At 36.1% G+C, this 13823-nt stretch overlaps 1 protein-coding gene across 3 annotated transcripts in view; it reads left to right on the top strand.

The window, feature by feature from the left end:
* The window catches only part of LOC107659050 (cAMP-specific 3',5'-cyclic phosphodiesterase 4B-like), a 187946-nt gene that overhangs the window by 114472 nt on the left and 59651 nt on the right, over window positions 1–13823 (top strand). The window contains exon 1 of one of the 3 annotated variants that reach the window (XM_016447848.1): window positions 1793–1912. The exons of the other annotated variants lie outside the window; for them this stretch is intronic. Coding sequence (XP_016303334.1) covers window positions 1821–1912 — 92 coding nt within the window. The 5' untranslated portion in view covers window positions 1793–1820. Of the gene's footprint in view, window positions 1–1792; window positions 1913–13823 lie in introns of those variants that run through there. 3 annotated transcript variants of the gene reach the window in all.

Raw genomic sequence — 13823 nt, 5'->3', positions numbered from 1 at the left:
TTACTCCGATCGACACGAAACCACCGTAGGAAATTCAAAAACATAGCGTGCCGGCTACACACTAATGCCCAATTGCTACAATTTTGATACTAAGTGGCAAATAAATGCAAACAAAGTTGACCATCAGTCATTTTTTCTGTTCTCATATATAAAAATGTCTATAACTCCAAAACAAAATGAGATATTTTCACCAAATTTGAGACACATATGTATGGGCACACTCTAAGGACACATAAAACATTGGGTGGGAGTGTGCCTCTTGGTGGCGCTATAATTGAACAAAACATGAAATTGCCATTGACTACAATAGAGTATTAGGATATAATATGCTATATTTCACGAATGCATTGGTGTACCATTACAAAACTTTGTATGTACCATCGAGACCATGACCTGAAAGTACTCAGTTTTGAGATAGTGTCACCTTGTGGTCAAAAGTTATAATGAAATTTCAAATAAATGCTAATAGCTTTCTGTGAATTTTGCCTATTGTAATGAGACTGGTATTAATAGATTCCTTGGGTCATGCTGAGTACAGTGAATCAATTGTTGCCATAGTCAGCCAAACTTCATGTCCGCCATTTTTATTTTCTTAAAAAACCTACTTTTTCAATCTCCTCCTAGACCATTGGTCCGATTTTCACCAAAATCGATTCATATCATCTTCAGACAATGCTGACAAAAAGTTATGGATTTTGTGTTGATAGACAAACCCGTTTTCGTATACCACAGCAACAAATTTGAGGCATGATGCCAAAATGACTCTGAGGCTGTATCTCTGCATAGCTTTGACATAATGACAACAAACTTTGTGTGTGTCATTGTCACCTCACACAGAACACACCAAAAGGATTTGATTACAGTGCCACCTGTTGGTCAAAAGTGATAAGCCATTTAATCATATTTCTAGAGGTTGTAGTTTTAATTTTTCAGCCATTTCAATTACAATCATCCTAAAATTGCCTTTATTACTCATTGTTGCATTTGGTTTGATGCTCCTTGCCATGCTTACCTCCTCAATTTGCCTCTGGAGTGCTTGGCCCCTTGATTGCTGCTTGCAGCTATATTTTAGTATTATTATTATTGTCATTATTTACATCTTACTGACCTCAAACTTTGACTTAAACCATAGCTTTGTTATTAGTATCCACCCAAAAACTAGATTTTCAGAATCTAAATAAAGCTACAATAAAAACTCAAAAAATAGTCCTAAATATAGAACCAGTCAGGACCAGAGAGATACCAAATAAAAGGGATCATCTGCTAATCTCTCTCGTTTAGGACAGAAAGATACAACTATAATGGATTTTGGATAAAGCATAAATCCTCTGAGACTGTCATCACCACAGAGATCAGCGGGGCGTCTGGTTTTCATTTTCTAGACTGTTACCATGTGTACAGTCTACTTGTTGATAAAATCCATCAGAGTAACATTTAAACTGTGCAAGAAAAATAGGCACGTGTCTTCTGTCTCTAAGTGCAACTGGAAACAGACTTACTGTGTGATTTCCCCCGCACTCCGGATCTTCTTGTTTACTGCTGAGCAGAGGCCACCATCTTCCTGTTTTTGAAAGTAAAGAGCTGCGGTACACTCAAGAGAAACTGTTTCTGCCAGGTGTGAGCAGACCTATGATACTCGACCCCCTGAGGAGGTAGAAGCGTGACCGACTGACAATGCAACCAGAGACTCCCACTAACAGATACAGTAACCCTCTCTCTGCTGCCCTGAGTCCCTCCAGCGTTTTTGACTGGTGGAAGGATGAGTTTACAGTTCAAAGAGCTTCCATTGGACGACAGCTGAATCTGTTGGGAATTTAAATATGACAGATTTTAACCTGTCGGACAACAAGAGCTTTCTAAAGTCGTGTCTGAGTCTGGGTACCTACTCATACCGCCGGCACTCTTGGGTCTGGTAAGCACAAATGTGGGAGTAAGGTTGCAACCGCTGCAGCCACCTGTTCGTTTGTTTGGATTAGTTGACTTAGCTTGCGTAACTTGTAATGGCAAATCAAACTAATTTATGTTCTAGTTGCACAGTGTTTTGGGAGCAGAATGTTAAAAATAGGCTCTTAAACTCCATGCCCTCACAGTTTTAAGGTTATCCATTCCTTGTATCAGAGGCTTTTAAGGATTTTGAAAGCCTACATGGCACCCTATAACACCAGCACACTGAGATCCAGGTGGATGGTGTTTAATTTTATTCATGCAGAGGAGACTTGGCAAGAGAGTGTGGCTGTGAAAGAACTTTTCCCCAGTAATTTCTTAAAAAAGAGAGTGAATTTCTTTAAAAAATCAGCTGTTTTGCTCTTGAAAATGTATGACCTTTTGTCACTCTCTCCCATTCGCTCTCTCTCTCTCTCAGCTTGACATATTCTCATCACTCTCTCTCATTGATATCCAGGCTTAATGGAAAAGCCAATTGGGTTCATTTTGTGGTTGATTTAATGCTTACTTAGTATTTTTGAATATATTTAATTTAATATAGCAGTATATTCTATATACTACGATATTCAGTGTATTTGTCTCCTCTCTAGACTACACTGAACTAAATAGGTGTTTTAAAATCATTTTAAAATCATTTCTGAAGCTCTTCCTTGAAAGAGATGCTTAAAGATGCACTCTTTTTTGTTTGTTTTGTTGGTTGCTATGAGAGTTGCCTTGGATGTTATACTGACACCTAGTGGCTGGATGATGCACCTTGCAAAAACGAATGTGTCCGATGCCGTTCCAATAGAAATGTACTATTTACAGTCGGTCAATATTCAGTGACCTAAAATATAGGGGTTATTTTAGATAATAGGTGTCGTTTTGGGCTGGTCATGTGATCTCAAAATGGCTGCCCCCATGAGGGTGACCCTCTCCATCTAAAAGAGTAAATACCTTTAATTAGTGGCATGGTCATAGCCAGGGTTTGAAAATTAGTGAGGTCTGGTGTGGGGTTAACAAACACAACTCATTGTATACACTAAACACTTTAAAAAAGACAGAGATGTAGATGTTTGTGAAAGATGTTTTCTCTGTTTTGGAGGGATGAACACTGTTACATTATACTATATTTATTGCGTCAAAATTTGTTAATATTTTTTTATAGGTTAGGGGTGGATAATTTTATCAGTTGTTTATTAATCATGCAACAATACATATACTACTACTGTATACTGTAATTAGCTATTACTGAATGAATGAAATAGCATAGACTTCTTTGTGTGTTTGCGTATTTAATTTTATTCTGTATCTTACTTGTTCTGCAGATCTGTGTTCTAGTGTTAAAGGTTGCTGTTTTTGACAACGTTGATAGCATTTCTGACGGATAATATCATGATATTTTTTGCATTTTCCATACCGAATGTGCTATCCTGTATACAATAACCTGTCCGTGGGCTCTTTTGATTACTGTCAGGTTAAGTGACGGTGATGCAGTGTTGCCAGATATTGCTATAAAAAAATTCAAAAGTAAATAAATACTGAACCGAAATGATTTCAAATCGTTTGCAAATAAGATAAAGATATCGCTTAACCCTAAACTGGAACTTCCCAATTTATTAACGTTCTAAAGTATTAAATTAAGTGGAAAAGACAAGTACAAAAATGCTTGTAATAGCTGGATCTGGCAACAGAGCTGTGCCCGTGCATTCACTCATGACTCTCTCAAGCCTCGTTCACTCCGGCAGCGTCTCGGATCGATCATTTTCATACGACGGGCGCTAAACCTTCTTGCAAACTGTCTAAACTTAATTAGACATGCAGACACTCATATAAGGAGTTTTAATTAGCAAACTAGTCATTCAGAAAACAAATTTTATTTTTGAACATTAAACATTTACAGGGGTCTGGACCCTACAGGCCTGATTAGTTTATATTAATTATGTTAATTCAGCTCAGTTTAACAATTTAGTTGTAGATCAATTGTCGTAAGATAGACTGTTACTTATATATGCGTGTATTGTGTTTGATAGGATTAGGTGCACATGCTCCCCTCAAACTCCCCTTGGTTTCAGAAGTCATTTGTAAAAGCTGCACACAGGCACACAGAAGGCAGCTGTCATGCCTGCATGGCAGATCAGCTTACAGCATGCTTTGTGACAGGGTCACAGAATACTCTGCTCTGCGCATATCATGTCCAAGAACAGCCCTGACCCCTCTAACAGTGTAATACAAGTGTCCGATATGGAAAAAGCTTTATGTTATTGTTATAGCATACATTCAGAAAACAGTGAAGTCAGGGTAACTAGTGGATTGAACTAACCTACATTTTTGAGTTTGTACAATTTTGCTTTTAAAAAGAAAGTATCAATAAGGTTTTACAGAGTTTCCATTGTAATTATTACATTTAATGTAGAAAATGCATTGAATTAAAAGAACAAATAGATATAGTAATAGAGTTTTTTTGGATGCTGTAATAGAAATAAAATCTGTGACAAATACTGTAATACAAAGCACCTTGGCGTGTCTTGTATATACCATGTTATCAGGGGCAGATCTAGAAAATAATTTTTAGGGAGGCAAAGGGGTGGCATGGGGTCTATGAGGGGTGGCAACACCAAAGTTCAAATACACAGATGACTTTCCTGCCCAGTGAACACTGAGATCAATAACATTGTAACAAAAAACTCTTACTAGGATTCAGGAATTATTTTTGCAGCTCAATGTCTATTACAGTATACATAAAATTAATTACAGATACAGATGTATAATTCAGCAATGGACTTTTGGGAAAAAATAATTTTAATTTTACTACTGTAAAGTAATCTTGCAGTAGATGAAAAGCACTAGAAAAATTCAAATACCAAAGAATTGTATGAACTTGGCATGCACCAAAATACAGTACAGTAAAAAAGCACTAGAAAAGTTCAAATACCAAAGAATTGTATGAACTTGGCATGCACCACAATACAGTACAGTAAAAAATAAAAGTAAAAAAAGTAAATTTAGCATCCTCGGCACATTTGGCCAAATTTCATTACAGTATACATACAGTACTATAGCAGTGTCTTGGTCTCCTGACACAAGACTAGCTATATCTAGGCAGTCATTTCTCAGTTCTGCAAAAATGCAGTTCACATAAAAAATGGTTACAAATAAAATTTGACTGTAAGTATAAAACCCCTGTAGATGATTGGCTCAGCTCTCTCCTCTCTCCGTTGTTAGCATGCAGAGATTCTGATTGATGTGTCATCAGTTTTGCTACCTAATGTTTAACTTACTCATTGTTAAGCTTTTTGAGAAATGCGTCTTTGTTTTGAAAACTTAATGGTTTGGGGAAAAAGTGCCAACTAAAATCAGTTACATTAACAATCGAGAAAATTATTTAATACACGAGTTTCACAATTTGAGTTGAATTACTGAAATAAATGAACTTTTCCATGACATTCTAATTTATTGAGATGCACCTATATATATCCATGATGAAAGTAGAGCGAGCGGTCCGAGAATCGGATCACCAAACAATTACGCGATGAATCTCAGACGGGATTAGATTTCTCAGAGGACTTCTGAGTTACCTGAAAAGCAGTAATTATCTGATTCACGAACAAATGTAAAAACAGTTCGTTAGTGAACTGGGCCGTGCTTTGTGGTTTTGACTCAAAAAGATCCGGTTCATAAGAGTCATTTGTTAATGAAGCCGACTACACTGGCGTCTGCATGCAACCATCGTGCACAGTTTATTAAAAGACGTGTTTTTGCCATTATTTTGCGTTACTGTATCTTCGCCACGGCTGAAAAGTAGCACATGAAACACTGCTTACATTTATATTTTATTCTGTGATAATTCTGGGGTGGCACAGCTTTTCCTTAGGGTGGCAGTTGCCACCCCGTGCCACCCTGGTAGATCCGCCCCTGCATGTTATAGGAATATGTTAGTCAATTGGTAATGTGGCTTATACTGTATATTAAAGTTCCATCTAAAAGGACCAATAGATACTACCATGGTTTTGCGTACATATATTGTGGTAATACCAAGTACCTTAGTGTACTTTGTAAATATGATGGTATCCGAATATGGTACTGTACATTCAGTACTATGGCTTATATTTCCATCTAAAAGTACCCTTATTTAATTATTAATGGACAGGTTAGGGCCATAAAATCCAAGTAGTTGGATAGGCAAATCATAATTAGCTAAATTTCATTCTGCTTTAGCGTGTCAAGATTGTTTATTATATGGCTTTTTAATTTGTATTTAAATAAAATATTTAACCTAATATACTGTATGACATTTTATTTTAATGTACTTTACTTACTGATCTGATCAGGTATTATACATTATCCCTTATAATACATATTTAACTCATAGTAAGCATTTTTATGAACACTTCGACTTGACATTTGAAGCATTCCTATTACCAGTTCAGACACTTTTTGAAATCGACCTGAAATGTAATTCATAGCTCCGCATCCCTATACCTCCACTTCCCCATCTCACCTCCGACCTAAGTGAGATTTGAAATCGCCTGAATTACAGATGGAACTGATCCCAGTGCTTTAATACAGTCTATTTGCTCAATTATGGAATACATTACGAATTAAGCAGCAGGCACCTGATAGGGCCGCATTACTCAAGACAATGAGAAGCGGTTATCTGTCATTTTCATAATCAGCAGGCAGTTATCCTAGCAGCTGAAACTTAAGTGCTGTCCTGTGTTTTTGCCAGTCAGATAAGCTTGTATAGAGTTAGCGGTGAAAGGTGGAAGCGTGCAGATTGGGTCTGCTGGGCTCTCAGATAGCCGGCTTCACAGTGGGAGTCAGGTCATTTTGACTTCTACCATTCACACCTCCATCTTCCCTACCTGTTCCCATCTGGAGAAGATCACCCCTTACTCTGCCATTTCATTTCCCCCTTGCCCTCTAACACTCATTTCCACAAGTTCTTTGCTTTTTTTCTACTTCTTTTTCTTCTTAATGTCTTTTTCTTCACTTGCTTTAAAGCAATAGTTCACTCAAAAATGAAAATTGCCAACATTTACTGACCATCATTTTGTTGTGCTCCATATTCTAAACCTTCTGAAGCCATATAATTGTTTTCTGTAGGGCTGCGTGTTAATGGTTAAACTGACAATCAGTTATTAATCACAATCATTGCCATTTTAGAAATGTCTATTTACTTTTAATCAGAATTATTCAATTATTCAAAAAATATTCAAGAGAATGTCAACTAGTTTAGTTTGCCTCATCTTGTTTCCTAATTAATTCATCATACAAATTAACACATTCATTATGAAGTCAAAACTCATTCATTTCCACTGGCCAAATAATATTAAATTAAATTAATGCAGTTTTGCTGATAAGGTGAATATCTTTTAGCTATTTTTAGTGGAAAAATATAGGCCTATATTTATTGCAGTGTAAATACAATTATCTGACTCTGTGCGTCACTGACAAAATATTTTAAAAAGGAAACGTGCAAATCTTACCGTTTTCTTCAAGTTGTATCCTTCAAATACAGTGGTATTTTTTCATAATATTGTGAAGATGCCTTCACATGACATCAACACCTCCGTGCAGCTGCGGTTGTACAGTAAGTTATTATCATTGGTCCTATTCAAACCGGACAATAGACCGTTCCACCGAATCCAGCAGTGTCCACCATAATTGAAGTAAGTGTGCATCATTGATCATTGTTCTCACTAAAAATATTTTCTCATAACATGAGATGTGCAATTTAGATAAATTAATAAATTATTGTGCACCTATAGCACTCCTCGCTGTCATTAAAACATAGCATGCCACTGGAAAAGTAATCAAGCGCATACACATAGGCTATGTCTAAATTCATATAATTCTGGTTTAACTTCTGCGTAATGACTTTATGTAATTTCAGTGCTTATCTCCATTAATGAGAGTGGAATATTTAATGTAAATGTATATGATGAAATGAAAACAGTTTAAAATCGATGTTTACTTCATTAATTTTCTCACTCCAGGAAAAAAAGTCTGTACGCATGGTTCAGAGTTAGTTTTTTATAAATCCCACCTTTTGCGTAGGAAGTGGCGTACGCCTCTTTCAGGGCAGGTTTTGTGCGTACGCAACGGTTATAAATGAGGCCCCAGGTATCCATTTAAGAAGAAAGCTCAGATTAGGGGATTTAAGCTCTTGACATCTGGCAACCACAAGCATGAGGCGTCTTCCAATGCAAGATAATGTAAAATGATGAATAAAAAATATTTTTTTTTTAGGATAAATAACCATCAGGTAAATATTGCAGAAATTGTGATCCCGATTAAAATATGATCTATCATGCAGCCCTAGTTGTATGTGAGGAACACACCAAAATCGTCATTTCAGTGTGTTCTTCATGCAGAATTATCAAAAGGTTTCAGATAAAGCAGGGTTTTAATTTGTTCTGGATGAACTGTCCTTCTCTCTCTCCTTGGCTGTCCTCTGTCTCACACCTGTCAAAGAACATCACGTCTGTGTATAAATCAAAGAGATGCACGAAGTTCCTATTGGACTTGTTAGACTGAATTAGACAGAGCAGGTACACAAAGGTCTGTGCACTTTGATTAGAAGTGAGAGAGCGAGTGTGTCACATGAATCAGTGAAATAGCCCCTAGAGTATGTGGATGTTATGCAATGATTCAGTGATTTTAAACACATTTAGACAGAATGAGACAATGACTGTGCTTGGTGTTAATGCAAAAGTGATATTCAGAGAGAACAATTTAAGACATTTAGGAGAAATATTATGTTAATGGTTCTCTATCATCTTATGTATTTTGTCAAGGTGATTCTACCGATAAGTGCTCACACAGATTTTGTTCAGTGTTTACAGTTTATTCATGTTTATAATTAGAGGAAACTAGTAAGAGTTTAATCCTGTCAACAGTACAGCATTATAGAAAGAGTAACAAAAATACATTTTCCATAAAAAATAAACTTTAAATCCCAATATTTTTGACTCCCTAATTCATGTTTTCTGTTCCACAGTTCCTGTAGACTACTTGAGGTGAAATTATAATCAAGGATAATTTGTCATCAGTTTACTTGAGCGCCTCAAAGTCAATCACCAATCAACCCCAGACACAGTTAAAGAAATGACATTAGAACTGAGAGCTGGCGTGCTGCTGTCCTCTCTTTGTCTTCTGTGTGTCAGTGCTACTTGGGTATCAGGGTGTCAAGTATGGAGGTTAGTTGTAAGTAACGGCTCAACGTAAGCAAGCAGGTGCAGTCTGCTTAGTGATTCTGGAATGTTCTGATTCTCCTCAACCTGTTTGTAGCATTAGACGGTTGGTCTTCTACTGCAGTTCACACTGACAGAGATGAGTATCTTCATGGGATAGTTCAAACAAAAATGAACATTGTCAACATTTATTCATGAACACAAAAGGAGATACTTTGAAGAATGTTGGTAACTGTAACGGGGCTGACGAGACGTGAGACGTGTGGATCCATCTGCAAGCTTTAATAAAGAGACGTGGTAAACAGGCAGGGTCAAACAATGGCAAACAGGTATATAGCGGGCAAAACACAAGAATAGTCCCAGGGCTAGCGTAGGTCACCGATCGGCAGACAGAATCACAGGGGCGAGACGAGAGGGAAAAATCCAGGAAAACAGGCAAAGATCAGAAACCGCGGAAACAGGCAAGGCAAGGCAAAACAAGGAAAACACAGAGACTCGGAATGGGACTCGGAATGGGGTACGGGCTAAACAATACTCAGCCGAGAAAGGTGGTTAGAGTGGGTGTTATATAGTGAGTGAGGTGATTAGAAACAGCTGTGTGCAATGAGTGCAATCAGTGCAGTGTGCAAATCGTGCAAAGAATGATGGGATATGTAGTCCGGGGTGCTATGCAACAGTTTGTGTTGTGCGAGAGTCAATGTAATGGAAAGGGTGACCTCTGGTGGTGAATAAACGGAAGTCCATGGACCGAATTCGTGACAGTAACCAAACAGTTGACTTGAATAGTATGGAGAAAAAAAAGCTACAGAAGTCAATGGCCATCAGCTGTTTGGTTATCATTCTTCAAAATATCTTCTTCCGTGTTCAACAGAAGAAAGAAGCTCACACGGGTTTAGAACAAGTGGAGGGTGAGTAAATGATGACAGATGGTGTATTTTTGGGTGAATTATGCCTTTAAGATCAGCACTTTTGTTTTTTCCACCTTAAATCTGCAGGATTAAATACAGGATGTTATTTTAAGTAATAATCAATTGTCAATTAAATTAATGATCTATTGCCTAACATAATTCTCAATACATCAAAGTAAGTGCACAAGCTTATTATACACTTTATACTGTTATGGTTAATGTGCGTGAGAGATGTGTAAAGTAGGATTTTCCTATATATTTGAACATTTGAAAATGTAAAAAACTATAAATGTTAATCTTTATATTATGGTCTTAATTTTGGTTAAACATTTGAAATACTTAAAGTAGACAGTTTGGAATTTTCTTGTGTGCCAAGTGATTAGAAAATGGCATTTTGTAAAAAAAAAAATTTATTAAATATATACTGTTATTTGCAATGTTTAGTAAGCATGGGAGTTATTGGGTCATAAAATATTTTAGGAGTACTGCAGAAGAAAATATTACTCATATTATGAGTCATCCTGTTTACTGTTGAAGTTTGATCTGTTACTTCATTAATATTAATTAGTTGCTCATCATCTCTTCTCAATTAAGTTTTACTGGCTCAAATTATCATAAAAGACTCAGCAGGCAAGGTTTTTATTAAATGTCAGCTAAGTCTTACTTGACGCTTGATTTTCTTTATTTGTAACCTCTGCCATCTAGTGGGCAATACTGTTGTAAGTGTTATCGGCATTCGTAGTATCACTCACTACATTCTAGGTTTCTGTGCACCTCAAACCCATGAGCCCTTAACAGCCATTTCCTTTTGCATTATTTTAATTAAACATTTTCCATTAAAATCATTAAATTGATGACATTAAATAAGAAAGCATATTAAATAAATGATTAAATCACAGGTGTGATCATGGCTCCTGAGGCTAGTGTAGAGACTCGTGAAGTGTTTCATTTTTAACCTATTACGTTCTCGCATGTTTAGATTAGACACATTTTGAGGAATGATGTTTAATCGTTTCGTTTCGACATGTCGTGTTGTGACATTTTTTCACACTGAGTCAACTGAATTCACACCAGCCTGTTTGACCCAGTCTTTCTTTTCCTCTTATCATCAGCTGTACGGCAGACAGATCTTCCCCTGCACTGCCATTGTCTCCTCTGCTCCTCTGCTCAGCTCAGACTTCACACTTACAAATTGTTTTGTCTTGTGTCAAAGTTTACTCTGTTTAGCTTCATGGGTCTCTTCACAGCTTCATTTCCTCACAGCAGAGCTCATTGCCGAGTAAGCATCTTAGCATTGCACACAATGACGACAGATCAGTCATCTTTAAAGGAGTTTTTATGATGACTAAAGGTCACAAGAGATTTTCAGAGAACTCTTTAATCCACCCGCCACGTGATCACACATCAAACCTGCACTGCCATTGTCTCCTCTGCTCCTCTGCTCAGCTCAGACTTCACACTTACAAATTGTTTTGTCTTGTGTCAAAGTTTACTCTGTTTAGCTTCATGGGTCTCTTCACAGCTTCATTTCCTCACAGCAGAGCTCATTGCCGAGTAAGCATCTTAGCATTGCACACAATGACGACAGATCAGTCATCTTTAAAGGAGTTTTTATGATGACTAAAGGTCACAAGAGATTTTCAGAGAACTCTTTAATCCCCCCGCCACGTGATCACACATCAAACAACAGTGACTTGTCGTGTAGGAAAGACTCGTAAGGAGGAATGATTGGAATGTTTTGTAATCCTATAACACAAAATACTTCTCATTGATGGGAATAATGTTTCCTGGAGTGGATTTCAGTTTTGGACTATTTTTTATTGTGAGTTACAGAACTTAATTTGTTACATGTTTCAACTGCTCAAAAAAAAATGTAAATAAATAATATCTTTATTTTCAGTTATATATAAATAAATAAAGCAAGCAAGCGGCATTCTCTATACTTGATGCTCTATTCGCATATATGCATGTGACGGAAACACAAGACCGGAAACACAAGCTCATGCAGTTTTGTCTTCCACTGCATACCAAAATTCAGATTGATAACCTCTGACCCGTGAATTCACATAGCACAAAGACATTTGACCAACAGTGTCTAAGCATCATATATTGATCTCTTGTCAAAAGTCAAACAACACACACACTGAAAAATGGCAAGTTTTGCTGTCCTAGAGGTCTGATGTCAGTTTGTTTCAGTTCAGGTGATTAAAATGTAAATAAAATAAACTCTCCACTATCAACTTTTACTGTGCAAACATGGCATATAGTACAAATAGAACATACTATATAATAAATCAAAATCTGGTGCAATTAGCTGATAATTATTTTCATATTTTTGATTAATAAATTGTACAGACAGAACATACACTGAAAAAAATTGGAGTAGAGGATTTCCTTTAAGACAATTTTCATTCAGAAATTGTAATTACAAAAAAAGGCAAGTAGCACATTGAATTAAACATGAATTTTTAAAGTAGAAAGACTTTAATTGTAAAACTCGCTTCAATAATCTTATTTACAAAGAAGATTAAAATATATATAATATAAAGGTGTAATTATACTAAAATTCTGTCCAAAGTGATAAGATGATAATTATTTTTATATTTTGACTAAGTAGATGGTGTTATTCGTTCTCTCTTTCTCACTCTCTCTCTCTACACACACACATTAATAAATATCAGTCAATCAATCAATAAATAAGACTTATTGTTTTCATTGTTGACTGGAACATTGTAATACATGATAACCATTTTACACAAATAGGTACAATAGTTCAAAGGTAAATCTGAAATGAACCATGCTTTTTCAAGTTTTTCAGGTAGGTCTAACTCTATTCCAGTTAAGGATGCACTGATCAGGATTTTCCGCGACCGATTCCAATTGCCGATTTTTTTTTTTACAATCAAATGAGGCGATTCCCATACTCGTTGCCAATTTATTTAGTTTTTATTACTTTTATTTATTTTATTTATTTTTTTATTTTTACATTTATTAAATGTTTATTTTGCTCTGTTACTGGCCAAACTAACCTTAAACAAACAAACAAAAATATATGCAACATAAAGCAACTGCACAAAACAAAAACATCAGACAGGCTGAATGAATATGTTATTATTACTCTTTATTATTATTAGTGTTTTATCACCTTAATTATATGTATGTCTGTACTATGTCTGTAGGCTACTTTCTGTACTGGAAGCTCCTGACACCAAGACAAATTCCTTGTGTGTGTAAACACACTTGGCAATAAAGCTATTTCTGATTCTGATGAAAATGCAAATTCGATCTCTGACACCAGGTGGCGCTTATAGAATACTAGCAGTATAGCATTTCCTGGGTTATTGTTGTACACAGCGCTGCGTTTTTAACCTGGTCATTTTTTATTTCTGTCAGTTTAACTGCCTTCCCTTTCCATTATACTCTCTCTCACACATACAGTGGGTAAGGAAAGTATTCAGACCCCCTTAAATGTTTTACTCTTTGTTATATTGCAGCCATTTGCTAAAATAATTTAAGTAAATTTTTTTTCCTCATTAATGTACACACAGCACCCCATATTGACAGAAAAACACAGAATCGTGCAAATGGCTGCAATATAACAAAGAGTGAAAAATTGAAGGGGGTCTGAATACTTTCCGTACCCACTGTACATACATTCTTCTCTTACATACATATATTTTCTTCAGACATACATACATTCTATATACAGTATATATGTATGTGAAAGGAGAATGTGTGTGTGAGAGTAGAAATGTATGCATGTGTAAGGAGAATGTAAGTGTGTGAGAGTAGAAAT

This window comes from Sinocyclocheilus anshuiensis, unplaced genomic scaffold (genome assembly GCF_001515605.1).
Source record: "Sinocyclocheilus anshuiensis isolate Anshui unplaced genomic scaffold, SAMN03320099.WGS_v1.1 scaffold311, whole genome shotgun sequence".
In the NCBI taxonomy this organism is placed as follows: domain Eukaryota; kingdom Metazoa; phylum Chordata; class Actinopteri; order Cypriniformes; family Cyprinidae; genus Sinocyclocheilus; species Sinocyclocheilus anshuiensis.
The sequence above is the reverse complement of the archived record's forward strand: the minus strand, read 5'-3'. Positions and strand labels throughout refer to the sequence as shown.